Below are 22,383 nucleotides of genomic sequence, written 5' to 3' on the forward strand. Positions count from 1 at the left end.
AAAACATGGTTCCCCAATCCAGTGATCAATCTGTCATACATAAACATAAAAGGAAATATAACTATGTATGTAAAACATTATTCCTCAATAAACTGATCAACCTATCATATATATATATATATAACCCTTGATAGGAGTGACAAAACTATACTAGGAAAATAGGACACTACATACTCCCCCTCTTGGAGTAAACTTGGCTCGAAGTTTAAGTAAACAAAAAAGGAAACTCAAGACACATAGAAGATGCATCTTCCCAAGTGGAAGAACTAGGACTGTACGGGTCTCATTGGACCTTTACTTGGTCCACCATGCAACATCTGAGCTATCGAGTGCGATGGTCCAAAATGCAAACTGGCTCTGCCTTAAGAGTTCCTTCATCTGTTACCTGTAATTGATGCCAATCTAAAATGTGAGAAGGATCATGAACATACTTACGTAGTACTGAAATGTGAAATACATCATGCATACGATGAAAAACTAGTGGTAAAGCAAGACGATATGCCACAGGTCCAACAAATTTGATGATCTCAAAAGGCCCAACAAATTGAGGAGAGAGCTTAGATCCTTTCCCAAACCTAATAGATCTTTTTTGAGGTTTTACTCGAAGAAAAATAAATTCCCCTTCTTTAAAACTACAATCCACTCTATTCGTATCAACATAGCTCTTTTATCTATCTTGTGCCTACTTTAATCTTTGCCTTATATGACACACTTGTTCTTCCATTTCTTGAAGAATTTCAAGACCTACTGAGATTCTGTGCTCTAATCTATCCCAACTCAAAGGTATTCTGCATGGTCTTCCATACAATAACTCATAAGGTGCCATACCAATGGAATGGTGATAACTGTTATTGTAAGCAAACTCCACTAGAGGAAGATAATCTTCCCACTTAGATTGTTGATCCATTATGTACATTCTAAGCATGGCCTATAACACTTGATTTACTCTTTCAGTTTGGCCATCAGTCTTCAGATGATAAGCTATATTGAAATTTATTTGTGTCTGAAGGGCTCCCTGGAATCTAGTCCAAAATCTTCCTGTAAATATAGAGGCCATATCTGATATGATTTTCTTAGGAAAACCATGAATTCTAACCACCTCCTTGATAAATAATTGTGTTATTTCAGATGCTTTGTAAGTATCTCTAATGGGTATAAAATGGACACTCTTAGTAAGTTTATCTACCACCACCAAAATGGAGTTATGCCTTTTGGTTATTTCAGGTAATTCAACAATAAAGTCCATAGGTATTTCTTCCCATTTGGACTCAGGCATGTTATGTGGCTGCAACAATCCTACTGGATGACCATGTTTTGCTTTAACTAGTTGACATTCCAAACATTTTGCCACAAAATTTGCTACATCCTTCTTCATGCCTGCCCAAAAGAAAATTTTCTTTAAATCAGCATACATCTTCTGGACTCCTGGGTGAGCCATATATGTTGCACGGTGAGCTTCTTTCAAAATGAACTCATGAAGCCCATCTTGATCTGGAACTACAATATTTTGCATGAATCTCACCATACTATCGTCATCACAAGAATACCCTTCTACCTTGTTTTTCTTAGCCCCCTCCCTAGAAAGAGAAACTTTAACTTCCTTGCACCATTCATCTACATCTTGTGCCCTCAAGATGTGCTCCCGTAAATCAATCTTCAATGGAATTACTGAAAATATGCGTGGTCTTCAACTGAGTGCATCGACTACTTTGTTCAATGTACCCTTGATGTAAGTTATGTCAAAATCATATTCACTTAGGAGTTCTGACCACCTTCTTTGCCTAGCATTTAGATCACTTTGAGTAAATATATGTTGCAAACCTCTGTGATTTGTTTTCAATTCAAATTTATTTCCCACCAGATAATGTCGCCAAAGTCATAAGGCATGAACTATAGCTGCTAGTTCTAGATCATGGGTTGCATAGTTTTCCTCATGCGTCCTTAACTTCCTAGAGGCATAGGAAATCACCCTACCATCTTGTGATAATATCGCACCCAATCCATATTTTGACACAATGGTACATACTATGAATGGTCTATTCATATATGGAACCTTAAGTATCGGAGATGTAGTCAAACATTGTTTGAGCTTGCAAAATGCTTGCTCACACTCGTTTGTCCAATTAAATCATACTCGCTTCCTAAGAAATGAAGTGATAGGGCTGGCTATTTTTGAAAACCCCTCCACAAATCTTCAATAGTATCCCACCATACCCATGAAGCTAGGTACTTCATGCTTATTAGAGGGTGTTGGCCATTCTGAAATTGCATCGATCTTTGCTGAGTCAACAACAATGCCTTCACTGGAAATAATGTGTCCAAGATAATGGATTTTTGATTCGAAAAAAGAACATTTGGACATTTTTGCATAAATTTTATTTTCTCTTAAGCATTGTAACACCAATCTTAGGTGTTGCTCATGCTCTTTTCGGGACTTTGAATAGATTAGAATGTCATCGAGGAACACTTTTACAAATTTATCCAAGTAATTCCTAAATACACCATTCATCATACTCATAAACACACATGGGGCATTAGATAACCCAAAAGGAACAACCATGAACTCATAATGACCAAAACGAGTTCGAAAAGAAGTTTTGGAAATGTCCTCTTCTTTAACTCTTAGCTGATGATATCCAGGTCAAAGATCGATCTTGGAGAATATGGTGGCTCCATTCATTTGATCAAATATATCATCAATGCGAGGCAAAGGATATTGATTTCTAATAGTTACTCGATTCAATTTCCTGTAGTCAACACAGAGCCGAAGGGATCCGTCCTTCTTCTTTACAAATATCACTAGAGCTCCCCAAGGTGAAACACTAGGCCTAATCTTACCCCTATCACATAACTCTTGAAGTTTCACTTGCAACTCACGAAGTTCAACAATAGACATTCGATAGGGAGCTTTGGATATAGGTTCAGTACCAGGCTTTAACTCTATGGAGAAGTCAATCTCCCGCTAAACCAAGCAACTCCTCTGGAAAGACATCGGAGAATTCTGAAAGGAAATGATATTTTTCAAAGGATGAAAGCTCTCCCTCATTTAAAGTCATTACAGCATATATTTGACATCTTTTCCTAAGACTTCTCTTCATTTGCAAGAATGAGATAAGTCTTAAAGAAACAGGTCTCCTTTCCCCATGAATAACCATAGATTAGCCCTCATCACTCAAAAAGTGGAGGGTTTTGCTTCGACAACTAAGCACAGCCCAACGGGCTTCAATCCAGTCCATCCTAATTATCACATCATAGTGACCAAGTGGCGTCACATAAAGATTCACATTTGTGACACACACTCCCAAGTCTAAAGGGCACTCTTGTACTAAGCATTCAACCTTTTGAGATCGCCCCGAGGTCATCTGAACCTGATCAAAATCATTTTGCTCTATCGCCACCAATTTACATTTCAATAAAGCAATAGGAGAAATAAAACTTTCAGTTGCACCAGGATCAATCAAAATAGTAAAAACCATACCATTTAGCTTACTTGATGCTTCAAGAACTGTAGACTGATGCTCGCCCTGGCGATTTTGCACAACTGCATGAATCCTATGGGCTCTACCCATATCTCTAACAGTGGCTTATTCCTGCTCTGATTGTGCTTCAGTCTTCTTTTCAGGGAAATCTCGCTCATAATGAGGTCCTCCACAAGTCCAACATCCATTAGTGGGAGCAATTTTCATAAATTTGACCCTTTTATTAGGTGATTCTTGAGAGAGAGCATTACTTTGTTGAAGATGTTGCATTGGGTTATTTCCTTGGCTCTTAAAAGTATGATTCTTTTGAAATCCCTGATGATGTGAACCACCTGACTTATGTCTTACATATTAGCCTCCCCTTCGATGAGGTTTCCCATGGAATGATAGATTTGGGGTTTTATCCCCCCCTTTGTTCCCCAATAATTATTCCTCAGTTGTAATTGCTTGTTGCACTACCTCATGCAATGTAGTAGGCCTCAAAATAAACACCTTTTCCTTTATAATTGGATTCAATCCATACAAAAACTTGTTTACCCTGAGGGATTCAGTATTTAGATGGGTAGCATATCTGAGCAACTCGATGAATCGTGCTTCATATTCAAGGATTGTCTTAGTTCCTTTCTTAAGATCATGGAACTCATTCAATTTCCTCTCCAAGTATTCAGCAGAAAGGTACTTTGCTCGAAATTCCTCTTCAAATCGTTCCCATGTCAAGGTAGACATGGAGTATCCCAATTGGGATTCTAAGTTCCTCCACCATAATAGTGCACTCTGCTTAAGTTGGTATATAGCCAACTTTTCCTTTTGGTTGCTAGAATAATTCCGCAACTCAAAACATAGGCGCATGTTTTCCAACCAAGCTTCTGCTACCTCCCCTTTTGTGGTACCCTTAAAGATAGGAAGCTTAACTTTTTCCAACTCTCTATGTACATCCCCATCAAATGGTATTTCTTGCCTCTCTAATTGAGATGAAGAACATGACATTGAAGGATTTCCCCCAACCCTAATAATCAAGACTTCAGTCATCTTTTGGAAAGATAACATCATATCCCTTACTTCCCTGGTGGATATTTGCCCAGATTCTTTATCTTGGGGAGGTGGAGATGAGACTTTCTTCCTCATCCTTGATGTTCTCTCCATAATTACTTAACCTGACCAAGGAAAAATTTAGGTAAGTAAATAAATATTAGCAGGCAAGCCCTAGGTCCTAGAGTTTTAACTTGGCTCTGATACCATATGTAAGGTCCCACCTTACCTACCATCAGTATTATACTAAGGCTGACTCAAAATGCGATTTAAGTTTAAGTTTTAAAGATGTAGAAGTTAATGCAAGGTCATATATCTATATTTTTACTTTTATTTTTATTGGTATTCTTTACACTACATACTAATTTCTACTAACTAACTAATCCATGGTAATATTAAATTTCTCATTAAGGCTACAGGGTCATGGTTCCTCAAGATCACAACCATAAGTCTTAAAATCACATTTAAATGATAGAGTCTTTAGTGGGATAAATAATATCAATCCTTACAAACCACAATTTCTAATAAGCTAATTGTTTGCAATTAAGAGTGACTAATTTGATTTTGTTCTAGATAATATGCCTATGAATTCTTTGGTAAAACAAAGGGATGAAAAACAAGATAATTCAACTTCTAAAGGAGTGGTTTCCAATTATTATGAATTCATATGTGAGCTAACAATTACAACATTTCACCTAACCAATTTGCCTTCCATGGATTTTTAATTCAATGGAATCATTATGCTTATTCTTTGAGATGTTTCCAGAAACACCTTGGTTTCAAATCCTAAATTTACTTAGTCATTTTTATAGACAATTCCTAGATGTAATTACCTACAACCACTAAAGCATTACGCCAAACAATTTGCAAGCATGAAATGTACAGCGATTGAGGCATTTTGTCAAACACTTACAACCATAACCCTTAAGGCGATTTCACCAAAATTAACTAACATGAATCTAAGATTACATAATTTCTTTTTCTTTGTCAGTAATGCCAAGAACTGAACCTAATACATAAGTAGAACTGTCATCCATCTTGATTGCTACATATACAAAAATTTAGGCACATAATGACTATAAATATTTAAGATTTTTTACAAATAGCTCGCAGCAATGTAGCTACAGCTATTGGGAATTTTGAACAACGGTTAGCAGTCACAAAACAAGTTGTTAGCTATTAAACTATCAAATAAGAAGTCACAAGTTTATTAAACTATCAATGTATTAACCATTGATACTTTAAAATAATAATTCTAAGTTTATATAACAGATTGATTTCATAAAAAGAGATTACCAGGTAAATCACAGCTACCAAAAAAAATCAGCAAGAAAAACCACCAGGCAGCAATAGCAAATCAGTAAAATATAGAAGATTACAGAATCAGATTCTGAAACTCTGTTTTTTGAAATCAAAGTTGGGGCGACATGGTCATAAGGTATAGATACCCCCTGAAGTTAAATTAAATCGAAACAGAAACACCCAGAAATGCGATTATTTGAAACCACAACCAAAAACAAAGTCATACTATCTCATTTATCCCTTTTGTCAAACATATACTGTGCAAACTTATCTACGACTGTAAAAAGAGAAGGAAAAACCAAATTCCTTCAGCATTTAGTGTGCAGCATTTGATATACTGCACACTAAAAAGAGAAGGAAAAACCAAATTCCTTCAGCATTTAGTGTGCAACATTTGATATACATCTAAGTTTCAGTCAACAACCAAATAAGAAAAACCATGTAATGAACTACAAAAAGAAACACAATATAATGTTGTCAACATACCTGGCAGTGAATTTATACAACTCAAAAAATGGGAGTATGCTCCAGCTCCAATATCCTTACCAACTCATTGTAAACCACCCGGTTTTCCTACCAACCATATCCAGGAAGAACTTCTCCCCCTGGAACCCCCAAGCTGCAAAAGCTCACAAGCAGTACCAAAAGACAACATTAAAGAGATTTGCAAGGCAAACTAAGGAAGTAAATTTTCACTTCCTCTCAATACCACTCATGGCCAACCTCAATAGCTAAAGATCTTAGGATTTTAACAATAATTTCAGATTTATTATGGAAGCAATTGACTACTCTCCATATTTCTCCCTATCACTATTTTCCTCAAGTCTCTTCCACTCTTGGCCTCATAATCCCGAAGTGAGAATACATGAGACTCATATATAGGAGGAGCAACCAATTCTTGTCATAAAGGAGGAGTAATGTGAATGCATTGGATTCCATTTAGAGGAGTGTAACTTATGCCATTAAGGAGAGGTAATCATGCCTTAGTTAAGGAGAGTGTAACATATGCATTAAAGAGAGCATAAAAGGAAATATTTTATGACACATTTTTAATGAGTGAAAAGGAATATGCCATTCTTTGATGAGTGCATAAAATAGAGTATAATGAATTATTTAAAGAGAGAGAGAGAGAGAGAGAGAGAGAGAGAGTTACATAGAGCCATGAGAGTCATGAAGGAGATGTGTGAATTGATTGAGGAGATAAAATTGACTTGTAATTCCTTTTTAATAATAATATCATAACATCGTAAAAGATAATAATAATATTAATAATATTGAGGATTCAATCAATATTGAACTATTAGGATTGATTAATGATAAGTTAATTCGTTTTTCTTCAACTCTACTTGATTACCAATTTATGTAAAGTGATTTACTATTTTTGGAAAGTCGTGCTTGAGACACTGGACATGACTTTCTACTTTTAGAAAGTCATTCTAGAATTGTGAGAATGAAATTTTATTTAAGGAAATTCATCAATAAGTGGTATTTTTATTCTAGAGAATAGGGATTCCTCACCCCTATTTCATGCATCTCTGTGACTTAGTAGATTGAGGACTCCGCGCCCTGATTTACTCCAAAGATCCAAGATTCCACAACTTGATCTTTTTAAATATTCAGGACTTTGCGCCCTAAATATACAAGACTCCACGTCTTTATCTTTCTTGGATTTAGGACTCCACGACCTAATTTCCATGCCCTCTCATCTATTGTGCTTTGAAACTTTGTGTTTCTCCTTATGGTACTGATTGTGAGCTTTTACGCATCTGATGGTTCGCTAGTAAGGCCTTGTTCAAAGGCCTACACACATTACAATCTCATAGATCAAAGGAATCAAATGAATTTCATAATGAAATTAAATTAATCACATTTTACCCAGAATGGTGTATGGCTTCCACAGTCATTTTGGTTTGAAGAAATGACTTCCACGGTCATTCATAATTGAACATCCTTGTTGGAAAATTACCAGGTACCCTACCACATCTTGCTTAGTACAACATTAGACATATATAATCACACAAATCATGTATCATCCATAAATCATAATTAACCATCTATTCTGCATAACCATGAGAATCCATGGGTATATGTGTGTCAATCTTGGATCACCATCCATGTCATACACCTGCTTCATAAATCAGATACAAACAAAAAAACATATGTATAATATTTTACTTAACCAAAACCATCTAATACAGATAATCAATGATGCCACATATAAGAGGAAATATAACTATATAAAACATTGCTCCCTAATCCACTGATCAATCTGTCATACATAAACATAAAAGGAAATATAACTACGTATGTAAAACATTATTCCTCAATCAAGTGATCAACCTATCATATATATATAACCCTTGATAGGAGTGACAAAACTATACTAGAAAAATAGGACACTACAATATACAGATATGTTAACGAAACCATAAGCTGTGAGCTTCATTATGCAATAAGATGTACTTTTAATCGCATTGTTCAATTGATTTAGATTGGGCTAGCAATAAAATTAATTGCAAATCCACTTCTAGATATGTTCTCAATTTGTGTTCTGGCCCCATTTGTTAGTCTAGCAAAAAGCAATCTGTGATTTCTTTATCATCAATAGAAGTCGAATACATAAGTGCAATCAACATTGCCATTCATGCCATTTGGTTGCAAAACTTCCTCAATGAGCTTGGTATCATATTTCATCGTTTAACTGTCATCTAGTGTGACAATGAAAGCACAGTAAAGTTTTGCAGAGATCCAATGCAACAACAATAAACATAATACATCGAGATCCACATGCACTACATCTGGGAATTAGTACATGATGGAGTTATTAAGTTCTAGTATTGTCCCACTTCTAAATAGATCACCAACATCTTCATGAAGAGTTTTACTAAGGAGAAGTTTCACTTTTTGCGAGAGCATCTTGGGGGGAAGGACATAATTTCCTAGGAGTTGTATTGATTTTTCAATATTGTTTTTTACCCCTTGTGGTTTTTTCTCTTTCATCTTCTTGGAGCTCTTCTATGCTACTTAAATGCATTGTAAAATTGGTACATTACATGGTTTCTTGTTGGGACCTATTTTTGTTCTCTTTAGTAGTGCTTCACATGGGGTATTGAAGACAAGATACACTTAATTGCACTTCAATTAGACTAGTGAAAGAAGTCTGCATTCAACGTTGTTGTTATCACCAAGAGGGCATTCCACAAGTGCATGCATGAGTTCTATTGATCTCAAATGATCAATGCATGGCTAGTTAACAGGACTAGGTGTCTTTATCCTTTATTGCATGTTCAGATTTCTCTAGATTCACTAGTACTAGATTAGTTCATCAATGTAGGATATATTGCATTGAATTGTATTATTTAGTAATTTTCTTTTTTTGTGCATAAATATAATTCATTAAATATTTCTTTATCATTTTTTAATTTTTTTTGCTTACAAGTTCTGTTCATCGTTTTCTACAAGAAAATTTATCTCAATGTTTAGAAACTTTAGTAAATCTTTCTAATCCTTAATATATAAATTGTAAAATGTTTAGTTAATTTTTTTTTAATATTTAAATTTGTACTTATTTTATATAGCCTTTATAAAATATGAACAATTTTCAAAATAAAATATAAATATTTAAAAAAAAGTGGTGAAAAAAATGGAAAATTAAATTAGCTCTGAAATTTTGCTTTGTTTTCTAGCTAATCCAATCAATGCAACTACAATTTCACACTCACATTAAATAATATCTCGATCTTTAAAATAAAAGCAATTTCGTGTTTCCGAGCAAGTTCCGGTTCCTGTTTAATCTGCTTTGCCTGTCCTTTCAAGGTTACAGTTTCATTTTCCAACCTGCTATACCTGTCTCTTAAGGTTTGAATTTTATTTTCCAACTTGCTCTACCTGTCTCTTATGGTTTTAATTTCATTTCCAACCTGCCACGCCTGTCTCTTTCCGGAATTCCATTTTTGTCTCCGAGTAATTTTCTACCAAATGACATATTACAGGGGTGAGCACACGCGCTTTCTTTTATAAACAAAATGTCGGTGTTTCTTTCCTGTATAAATGAGTAAAATGAGGATATAAACATAACTAGCTTGTCAAAATAACGGAGTCATCTAATGAGGCGGAGGAATTGTCTGGACGGCTAAAAGTGGTTGGAATTCAGGGAAAAATATTTCAAAAAATCTTGTAGAAACAGTGTTTGAATAGTGTTTTTATGGTGAAAATAGATTCAACACCATCAAAAACGTCTATTATGACATTTAAAATTTTAAAGTTTAACAACTATAATTTGAATTTACAAAATTCCTTGCCGAATTTTCTCTAAATGTGACCAGAATTTCCATAACTTTCCGGACAACTCTTCTGGCTTGTGAAGACTACGCGAAACAATAAATATACACCTTCAATACCCATTGTCAAGCTACTTATTTTCAGCCGAAACCGCCATTACATCGCAAATATCGGCTGCAACTGAACAGGCGGCACCTTGTAATGTCCAGAACTTTTGCATGGTCATGGCCATGGCCATCACCATGAATATGTGGTCACGGCATGACGTAAAATCCTCCATAAATCTACCAGTCACACTGATAGAATGCCAGGCGGTGCTCACCCATAAATGTCGCTTCAAGGTAAGGAAAGAGGAGATGTCGCCAATTACAGAGATTGAATGCCGGTCGGCGCGCACCCATTTTGTTGGGCCCCAGACTGCGCTTGCCCACCTCTGAATAAATAAAACGAATTGAATTAAAGGGGTAACGTCCGTAAAGGTTTTTTGGTCTATTCAATGCGCTTTGTATGGATGTTTCCCAGAAATAAATGGTGTCACCAACCAATAACACAAAGGGCGTGGTAGTGGGAAAAACATAAAAATGCAGTGCCCCTAAAAGATTATACGCTTTTTGCTTCCGGTGGATCCCCTTCACGTCACATGTTACGCGCCGTACTTGAAGAAGGCATTTGATTCGATTCGGAAGCGACTTACGCGTCACACCGAATTCAAGTGACGAGGAGAGGCGCCGTAGTTGAAGGATCTTTTCTTTTTCCTTCATCAATACTTTACGGAAAGTAGCTCACCGGACTAAGAAATATCTGGTCGTATTGATGCTGTGTATTGTACGTACATTAGTGGAGGATTTGTTCGTATGGATCCAAATTTTATGAATCCACTCCCACTCTAACCAGCGGAAACTTTGGCCTTTTTTTTTAATAAATCTCACAGAAATATTGGAAAATCTTGGTTATTGCGGTTAAATTATGGAATTTGGTGTTCCGGAAGTTTTGATGGGTGAAAAAAGTTAAAAATCTTATTGGAGCTTCAAAATCAGGATTGAATTACCATAAACTTCATATTTTACAACCCAAAACAATGAGACAACGAAACAAATATTTTTCACTGTTGTCCTGGTAGACCACTCCTTCTATGAATATTTGGTAAAGATAATTATAATAACAGTGAGTTATCTTGGAATCAGTACTTTGAGAAATCTATTGGGTATTTGGACTATGGAAAGTTGAAAGTTCAAATTAGTGATACTGACAAATCCTTACAGATTTCTGTAGGATGTCTGACAAATTTAACAGAAAAATAAGTATATAAAAATTTGGAATATAGAATTAGGGTGATGAGCATATGACGTACGATTTGTTTATTTTATTTCACCCCGCAAAGGAAGCATCTATGTTGATGCGTGCTCGATTCGCGGCCATGGGGAACACGCGTTGTGAGGACAAAATGCCCACTTTTCTTTTCCCAAATAATTAATTGGCCTTTCCCTTTTTATTTTAATGGATTTTATTCCACCGTCTTTTATTTTAATGGATTTTATCCTCACCGTCTTTCCTGAGAAAGGCTGTCTTTATTATAATGGTTTTTAGTTTTTAGAAAATATCTAGTTTGCTGCGCAGGTTGTATAATTTAAGCAAGTAAATTATTTAACAATAGACATATATAATTTATGGTAATTAATTGCCGCCCAACAAACTAGATAATTCTTGCTTTATTCTTACCCTCTATTCCTCATATAATAGTTTTTAATTTTTAATTATTATTACAAAATATTATTATAATTTATTTTAATACATCAATAATAATAGTTTTTTAAAGGCATGTATTATATAATTTCAATTTAACATTTGTAATTTTAACAATTTTTAAATTTTAAATTAAATTAATATTTAGATTATTCTATTTCAATTTTTAAATTTGATTTAATTTTATTTTCAAACATCTATTTACATTATGGATCACATAAGTTTAAATTCAAATATTTATTTACATATTTAAATTTCATTTATTTTTATTTTTTAAATATAAAATTTGTAAGTTTTAAACATTTTCGCTTTATCTTCAATTAGCATTACCATCTAATAGTAGTATGATTTTTCTTTTCAAAATTTAGAGATAAATTTTGGACTAAATTATATTTTTTTGTTTTTTAAAATATATAAATGAATTTAATGCCTTGAAAAATTATTGAAACACTCTAATGTTACCAACTTACATTTTTTTCAATAAATTTCAACTAAAATTACCCCGATAATTTATATTACAAAAATAATGATTAATTAGTAGTTAATCTTTATGCTATATTTTAATTCATGATCAAATTTATTTATAGATAAAATAAATAATTTTTTTCGACTAAAACTAAATTTAAAAACATTTTAATAATTTAACAAATTAAAATATATATATTTTAATTTATAACATCTTGATGATGATGATGGTGGTTAATGTGCATTGAGACCAAACTTTGGTCTATCGGACCTAAAGAAACGAATTATATAGTTTGATTTAAGATTTTATTCCTATGCTCAAAAAGCTTGGAGAGAAGCCTCCCGAGCTCACTGTAATTTTGACAACGTAAAAGGTTAGGAAGGTCAATATTGCAACAAAGATTTTGAAACTGAGATCTAATGTGGTTGTACACGAGGCACTCTAAGAGGAAGTGATTTTCATCCTCGATGTTCGTATTCTCATAGTGATGGCAGAACCTTTCCATCCGTGGTGTTTTAGGAACTGCCCAACGATTCGTTTCACTATGGAGTTCATGAGAGTTCATTCTAATCTTGGCTATATCAATTTTCTTCTTTGAGCTAGTTAAAACAGAGATATACTTTTGATCTTCTAGGGTGGGGTTGATGACCTCCTTTTAATATCTTAATTTTCTTTTAGTTGCTAAATCTTTCTCACACCACATTTTTTCTTTGAACTTAGAAGTAACAATATTTTTAATGTTATTAATGTTTTGCAATGCAACATTCTGGTCGATCTCCCAATGGTTTAACCAGGCCTTGGTGTTTTTATACCAACCTCGTTTGAGCCTTAGGTGGTTTTGGCTGGAATTTAAAGCTAGCTTAGGAAGTCTATGGTCTCCTATGTTATTGAGTTTTTGCTTGTACAACAGAAGCCTAGTCATAGCTAGGCTCTCGATAGGGGAAAGACCCACTTCTATAAGGAGAATAGGATAGGGTGTGTTGCTTTTAATTTTGAGGTTATACATTATAAAACGGTTCTGGATTTGCTCAATCTTTCTCCAGGATTCCCTAGAGATGCTACAACCCCAAAACTCACATCCATATAAGATAATCAGAGCGACTAAAGTTTCAAAGAGGAACTTCTTTCTATCCCACATTATGAGGTTTGCCATTTTACAGTTATTTTCAAGACCAAAATAAGTTTTCCATCCCCCATTAATCCTTTTCTCAATGCTATAGTTCCAGTTGAGCTTGTGATAAATATCAATTCCTAGGTACTTGTAGGAAGACACTTCCTCCAAGTTACTGTTGTCATACATAAAATTAGTGTAAGTGTCCTTCCTGGATTTTATAATCATAACTTTTGTTTTGTCAGTGTTAACAATCATACCCATGGTAGAGCAGAAATCCTTAAGAAGTATAAGTTGTTTATCAAGATCAGATGGGCACCTTGCGAGAAGAACAATATTGTCAGCGTAGAGAAGAAGGATGATGACTATCCTAGCTAAGATCGTGCCAACACATCCTACTTCCTCTAAACAACCTTTTAGCTTGTCGATGTAAATGCCAAATAGGGTAGGGGGAGAGGGCAACCTTGTTTAACTCCTATATTACACTTAATATCTTTTGACCACCCCTCATTGCTCTTTAACTTGGCAATTACATTCTCGTATAACCTTATAGCGGCAACTCTCAACTCAAAAGGTACCTTTAGCTCTTCTAATTTGTTCCAAAGGTTATTTCTAGGAACCATATCAAAAGCCTTTCTAAAGTCCACAAAGCAACGAAAGAGATTGGATTTATCATTACGACATTCCTCCACAATGATCCTAAGCATAATGACGTGGTCTGTTGTTGAGTGCTACTTTCTAAAACCCGCTTGGCCTTTAGCCTGCTTACCTTCACTTTCAAGCCATATGCTCAACTTCCTTTCCAAAATAATACCATATAACTTGGCTAGGAGAGGGTTGATCATAATTGTCCGATAATTAAAGGGGTTATTTGTATCCCCACTTTTAAAAACAGGGATAATGACGCTTTGAGTCCATGGTTTAGGGAACCCTTGCTTGACCACTTGATTGAAAAGCTTGTGAATGCGGGGGATGAGGACAGGACCTCCAATTTTTAAGATTTCCACTTGGTAACCTTCAATGTCCTTAGCTTTCCCATTGGCCAAGCGATTAGCCCCAAAATCAGTGTCTTCTAATGAGAAAACTTCTTTTGTTGTGAGGAGGGTTTCAAAGTTATCCATGACATTTGGAGATTCATAAAGCTTTTTAAGATAGGAATTACAGTCGTGTAAAGCAATTTTATTATTATTTTTAGTTTTCCTAGTTAGAATCTACCTCTAGAATTTCTTAGGAGCTACCTTAGAGAGGTGTAAGAGATTCTCTTGTCTTTTACGAATATACTGTCTTTTTTTCCTTTTAGTTAGGGTTTTGTATATTTTTATCTTGCTAATTTTAAGAGATTCATCAACAACTTCCTTAATTGCTCTCTTCGCACAATCTTTGCCATACCATGGGTTGGTTTTGCTATTTCTTTTATTACTTGAAACTTCAATTGAGAACTTGTTAATAGAATATGAGAGGGTTGTAGTAAAATTATGATACAGATCTTCTATGTTGTCTATACTAGATAAAGGAAGCAAATTAGTTTTTAATTCATTTAGAAAGAGATCTTTTTTATTTCTATCAAAGATTAACTTCTTTTGGCTATAAGGATTATCTTCTATGGGATCTCTATGCATGACAAAATTGAGAGTTATAAGTAAAGGCCTATGATCAGAGTCAGGCTCGTGGTCGTTTAAGATGTCAAAATTTGTTATTTCGTTGTATAGAGAGAGATAGGAGATAACATAGTCTACAACGCTGCTACCAAGCCCATGGACGCTGGTCATCTGGCTAGAATTGGGCCACTTCTTTAGACCATTGCAAATTATGAGATCCTGAGCACTACAGAGCTTGACTAGCTTTGACCCAAACACATTCTCCCCGAGGTCTTTAGAGCTCCTTTTGTACCGACTAGCCAGAGGAATGTCTTCGTCTAACCAAAGAGGATTAGGGTTGGAATGATTGATTAGAAGAATAGTTTGGTTGCTTGAAGTTTGAGCATTAAAGTCACCCATTAAAAAAATATTGCCTTCATTCCTTAAGCTAGAAATATCATTCTTTAAACCATTGTAAAAACTATTTTTATCTAGATTCTTATAAAATAATTAAAAATTTAATAATAAATATTTAAAACATTAAATTTAATATATATATATATATATATATATATATATATAATTAATTAATGTCAAACTACCGTGTGTAATGTAAGTGACAATGAACTAATCTTATTATATAACTTATAAAATTACAAGTTAGAATAATTTGCTTGCCATCATAAAATACATTTCAATTAAACAAAATATTTAAAAAATGGTCCCCTATCTTCCATCTAATCTTCAAAATTTACACATATTAAACCATTAATAGCAAATCACAATAAACACATTTAAATTAAACAGAGCATTTCGAAAATGGTCACCCAATCTTCCATCCATGATCTAATCTTCGAAAATGACGTACATTAAACAATTAAAAACAATGAGGAATTAATCTCGATCATAATGATGGTTACTTTTAAACAATGGCATACACACCTTTATAAAGTAAATAGTTATAGACAAGTCAATATAACAACCCCTGGATCATAATGGTGGTTAGTGGGCCTTATTCTTTCAAGTAGGAAAGTTAAGAATATAACATTACATATAAAATTAATAGTGAAGCTTTATAAGTTTATTTAAGTACTAAATGTCATTGTACAGATTAAGCAAATGTAAGAATGAATAATGTAAAAGATAAAGTGTATGAGTCAATTTAATATATAATATATAAAATATTAGTTGAATGAGATAATTTTTTATTTATTTTTATAAATATATAAGTTCTTGTAATAAATTGATAAAATTTGAATGGTTAATCTTCCCACAAAAATATTTTTGTGTATTTGATGACATTTAATTGTTTTTGAATGTTGTGTTGAAAAGTTGTCTTAACATCTAGTATTATTGTCATTGTCATTGTGATTGTGAGTGACTTTTGGATGGAGAGAAACTTGATGTAAGTGATAATAACCCACTAAATTAACATGGAATATTAAAAAAGTTATGAGAGATGGTTTTTATAAGTTTAGGTAAATTATAGATTGTTTTTAGTATGAAGAAATATGATATTGTTTATATTGTTGTTTTATTTTATTGATGAGTTAATATTTATATGATCTAAATTTGTGTAGGAATGAAATGAAATATAGATTTAAACAGAAACACAGAGTTATAATGAAGAGTGAATTTCAATCACTGATAAAAAAATAATGAATGTTTCATGCAGAATGGAAATAAATTAGCTCAGATGATGGTGGCTACATGCCTCTTAACCGTGTTACAATGAGACTCACAGACCTTTCTATTACTGAGAAACAAGGGAAAACCCCAACATCCAAAATCCTAAAACCCCAACATCCAAAATCCTAACTCTAGGAGATGAAACACCAAAAGTTTGTGGGGCCTCTTGGGGTTAGTTGGTACACCAACTTTCGGGGGTCATAACTTTGGCATACGATCTTCATTTGATGTGTATGATGCCTCATTAGAAAGATATATCGGAGCACTACAACTTTTGATTGCAAACCCCTACCATTAACAATGGGTTTTCCTGTTTTCCAAAAAACGTCGTTTAGGGCCTCAAAATGGCTCTGGTAGTTTAGGACTTGAAAAACTGCCAAAAATAGTAAATTGTGTCTCAATTAAGGAAACTTAATGAAACAATGTTGTGGGTCTAAGTGGAATAGGTGGGTGGCCACCAATATCCACCTGAATGAGTCCTCCCCCCTTAGGAAGCAATGGTCCCCATTGCGTTGAGTGCCTCCATGAGATGGGGAAATTTATGTTGAACTTGGTCCTTAGTGAGCCACTTGCCTTGGTGCAAGAGTTGGACAACTTTGACAACTCGATATAGTTGGATCCTTTGTTTGTGAGTGTTCTTGATTTGTGTGTCCATAATTCAATCAGTTGTGGCCTATTCAATGTAATCTGGGTTGAGCTCTGTTGGTATCAACTGCTTAACAATGTCTGAGGTGTCCAACAATGGTGAAAAGTATGGCCAAAGGCAGTCCACATTGAATATGGGGTGAAAGCCAAGGAATGGGGGGATACTGAACTCAAAAGCATTGTCTCCAAAAACCTTGGTGTTGGGCCCATATCATAGTGGTTGAAGCTTACCACACAAAATTTTAGGGGCAAATGTTCGCCCTTTGGGGAAATTAAGGGGTTTTAAATTTTTAGTGAATATTTTGCATCATAGTACATTTTTACAAATCACCTCAAATAGCCCACTTTATTTTAAGGGAGAGGGTAAAAAAGGTAAATTTAGCCCTTGAAATTAGGAGTTACAACTTTCCATTGGCCCATTTTCAAGAATAGGTTTTATTTAAGGGAGTAGTCTACCTAGGCTGTAGAATGGCCCTTTTTCTGGCACCGACCGGAAAATCGTCCGGCTCCGGCTATCGGAAATCTCTCCCTCCTCCGCCACCATCTCTCAGCTCCACCACCCTCTTTCTCTGCCACCCTCCCTGACCGCCCTGACATTCCCTGACAAAAAAACAGGATGCAGGCAGAGCGCCTGACATCCCTGACCGATCGGGGATGAGCTGGAATTCATTCCATGCGGGGGAGTAGAATGACGGTCACGAAAATACTGAAGAACTGATAGCAAAAATCCTTCATGTAATCAGCCAGGACAATGTGAGAGCAGAGTATGTCCACGAACCTATGCAAACACGGTGAAACCGAATGAATTCACCTAGGTTCAACTTGGGGAACCATAAGTTTGTAATGGAGTTTCCTGGTTCCAAGCATAGGTAGCAGAAGCATATGCAGGTGCAGGAGAGACAGTAGTTTACCCATATCCAGATCGAGACCCATTAGCGGTTTACCTTGTGCCAGGAGCAGTCGATCCACCACCATAAGCAGGTGGGTCTTTTAATGATGCAGTTCGGCTCTTCTAAGGGTTTTACCGCTTACACACCTGCACCTTCAGAATTTTCTTTCCCGCACCAGCTACTTTACCAGCCGAAAAAGCAATTCCTGGTCAGGGTTTTTGTAATGGAATTATTGAATAATGGCCTAACTGGACTCGCATAGGCGTTAGATTTACAATTTTAGCTATGGCTACGAGGGTTATTGTCAATCTTTAATCAATTTTTGGTTCTAATGAATTGTAACATTTCGAATACTGCACTCCTTTACTGTAAGGATGACAGATTCTCTGGTGTTTTCCCACGTTACTCTATTTTTTTTATACGACCGTTATCACATACAAGGAGACCTACGAGAAGCGAATATGAATGAAGGCTTCCAACCCTTCAATTCGCAAACATCCTTTACATACATTTGAATATTGGCTAAGCGATTTGGCAAATGTCGTTCGTCTTATGGAACTGTCGTTCTTCTAATGGAACTTTTATTTTGATACATCGCATTCGTGTTCAAATACAAATAGGATCTTTATATCTTTGTTCTCTCTTTCTAATGCTGGTGCAGGGGGTTATCAACTTGTCCACCCATTCTTTTAATTCGTGGTAACATAAAATTAGAAAAACACCGTTCTTTCCAATTTGATAATGACTTTTTATTTTAACAATTTCTTTATTAAGATTTTCTTTCTACAGGGGAGGGTTTATTAAAGAATTGTCGTGATAACATTTAAAACTAGAAATTGTCTCTAAAGTCGCAAAGGAACACCTAAGAAATCTAAAGGTGCAAAAGAGTACTAACTAGAAATTGTCTTTAAAGTTGTAAAGGAACACTTAAAGAATTTAAAGGTGTAAAGGTGTAAAGGCATCCACTGGTGCTCTTGGTACAGTAATCTACAAGAATACAAGAATCTTGGTAGTTTTGATTGTATTCTCCATAGGCAATGCATACTCCCCGAGGTTGAGGGAAGTTGTTCCTATAACAAATGGCTTGCTCTTTGATTCTTGAGTCAAACCTTGCCAATTTGAAACAGAGCATATAAAAAATACTAGAATATATGATAAAAACTTATTCATATGTTGTGTTGTTCTATTTGGTGCCACATAATTTTCTCTCTAAGAGTCTTACAATTGCGAGATGGCAAACATATGTCAAATAAGAAATTTGCAAACATATTTTCGATCTAATAGATGCACATCCTAATTAGCACTCAACTTCATTTACATGCACAAGGCATGCAAAAAAAGCATGTTTGCTCCCACCATTAGAAGCAAGGCCTTGGTACAGGAGCTACTTTTAAAAAGCTAACTACAAAGGAGTCCACAAATTACTACATATGTCTTATGCATGTTTAGTGGACTGTTTTTTTTTTTTTTTGCTGGTTTCCATGTGCATGTGTAGGTTTGCCTTGTACATGTTGAAGGGATCACTCTTCTTTCTGGTTAGTTTACTTGTGGGCCAATGCATGTGCATGTGTGGAACCTAGTTCCAATCTCACCAACTTGGTATGTTGCTTTGTCAAACATTAGCAATATGCTGTTATATATATTACTCAACTCAGAAAGTGAATGAGGCAAGAAGCAACATCTTAAAGGAAATGCTTGCATCCCAAATTTTTTGCATCCTTTCGTGCTATTTATTTTTGTCATTATTGAGTGATTGATATTTTAGACCTCAAAAAAAGCATAAAAGAGGTTTTATATTTATATATATGTTGAATAACTTGCTAAGATCAAAATTTCGGTTTTGATGTCCTTGCATATTGTTTGACCAGATTAGTTCAAAATGGGCAAGCGAAAGAAATGGCAATATATCATGGATCTTGAGGTGCAAGACCTCAAAGACAAATGTTGTTGACGCAGATGCCCAGGCACTTCATTTGGCAAGGGAGGAGTTGTTTAGCTATACCCATCTCATTTTAGATAACCCTCCTACTACTTTGGCGAAGACAATCCAATTGACTGATATGCTTAAAAAAATGTTGGATGAAGCCAATAATTTGCACGTTACTGATTTTGACTTCACACCTGGATTGGAATCTCTTGATCCATCTTTGAAGAGGAAGAAGAGTTTCCTTAGCCCCACAAAGAAAAGAAGAAGCAGCAGAAAAAACAATGGTTTGGAAATTGATTTAAATGTTGATCCATCAGAATATGAACCATTTGAGTTTCAATACCTCAATAAGCGAGGACGTCATCGATCAAATAATGCTGTCTCTATGGTTCCAGGTTAGTTTCATGTGTTGAATAGAGTCATGATTTTAGATTTAAGTATTTAATCATCACTATTCTTTAACATGTGGTATGTTTATTTTTACAGCAATGCAACAATCCCCAACCATGGCGATAACCCAAGACCAAAGGGAGATGCAAGACCATCCAACCTTACTTGCCATGCCAGGTACATTTGACACTCTTTCATTGTGTGTGCACATATACCTTGATGCTCTAGAAAATTTCTTTGCGATAACGTTTGACATTTTTCTAGGTAACTATAGAATAAGTGGAGAAGCATCATCTTCTACCATGACTGATCATCTACAGAAGGACTTCAACTCTAGTGGGAATCAATGAGGTATGCACAAAGAATAGATAAGCTAGGTTATTATGGCGTCGTCAGGTGGCCCTTTATCATATGATAAGTATATTTATGTTTTTCCATTGTTATGTTGTTATAAAAATACCTTTTTCATAATCTGTTCTCTTAAAGTTCATGAAACTTTGTGTTTTGACATGGAATGTTGTGTTGTTTCAGAAGGCTCTAGGTGCATTGAGAACATGGGTGCCTGCAAAATTTGAGGAAAGTTTGAGACTTCATCAGTGCAATATTAAAAATATGGGTGCCTGATGAGCACCGAGGAATGTTTGAGCTCTCATCAATGCAAAAGTAAAAGTTCAATTATATGCCACTACTCTCCTGAAGTTTCATGAAATTTTGAAATTTGACATGGAATGTCAAGTTAATTCACATGGCTCTGTAATTGTTCAACAAATTCAATTGTCGGTTCTTTTTATTGCAATGTTTCTGTATTTTCTCACGTAATTGGTCTAATACTGCAGACTAAGCTGTAACAATGCTGTATACACACCACAATTTGGGAATGAATTAGTGTTTTAGACATCAATCTAAATTGTTCTTCAAATATATTCTCAAATGTTAGATCTGTTATATGATCAAAACAAATCTAATTTTATTTATGGTGTTCATATTTAAGAAAGAAGCTCTTGGGTTTATAGCATCTTGATGTGCAGTTTTCTGAACCTGTTGCTTTTGAACCAAGTCAACATGAAACTTGCATTCTTAGTTATTCTAATGCTTCAATTATGAACTCTGTTACCAACTGCACAACCAACCACTGGGATTGAACACATGCAAGGAATCCAGGGGCATTGACTAGGTTGTAGATTTGTTGCTAGTGGACATCACCTACAGAGGCTGGTTGTAGCCATTCATGTACAGAGCATTGTCTTGGCATCTCAAAGCCAACAAATTGAACCACTAGAAACAGAACTGGATATGCTTAGAACTGTTTTGATGAGTGGGGTGCTCCATTGTCGAGAACTGGCCTTGGTTTTCATAGCACTCAAATCAGTGAAGTCTTGAAACTAGACCAGAACATAGAAAAGAGTTGCTGGCCACCATAAGCAAGTAACCAGAAGGGTAATTCATCACACAAGCACAACCAACCTCATATGCCTTCAGAAAAATAGTGAGCAGAGGTTACATCCTGTCCATACTCTATAACGTTCAATGCTTACATAAATACAAGTTTGTAGTTTTATAAAGTACACAAATAAAAAATATGTCCATACCAAGCAACGCATTTGTCTCCTTTACATAAGAATTCATGGTGCTGTCCATGCTTTTGATGCCTTCCTCATTCATTTGTGCTGTAGATGATCCCTCCTCTTGTCAATTAATGAGCTAAACCACTAACTTGACACTGCTTCATTGTGCACTATGACATTTTTATCTAACTTATTCGGAAAATGAGGAACTGATGTGATTCATCTTAATGCAAAAACTTATAAGATTCAACAAACCCCTGTTCAGCATTGAAATTGATGATAGCATCAC

At 35.0% G+C, this 22,383-nt stretch overlaps 1 protein-coding gene across 1 annotated transcript; it reads right to left on the minus strand.

The window, feature by feature from the left end:
• Positions 1 to 3,158: 3,158 nt before the first annotated feature.
• Positions 3,159 to 3,569, minus strand: LOC149229958 (uncharacterized). Its single transcript, XM_089381165.1, has one exon. The coding sequence runs from the start codon at positions 3,567 to 3,569 to the stop codon at positions 3,159 to 3,161; it is 411 nt and encodes a 136-aa protein (XP_089237291.1).
• Positions 3,570 to 22,383: the final 18,814 nt, after the last annotated feature.

The sequence above is a fragment of the Pinus tabuliformis genome, chromosome J (assembly GCF_031772625.1).
Source record: "Pinus tabuliformis cultivar Carrire ecotype Pingquan chromosome J, CPIR1, whole genome shotgun sequence".
In the NCBI taxonomy this organism is placed as follows: Eukaryota; Viridiplantae; Streptophyta; class Pinopsida; order Pinales; family Pinaceae; genus Pinus; species Pinus tabuliformis.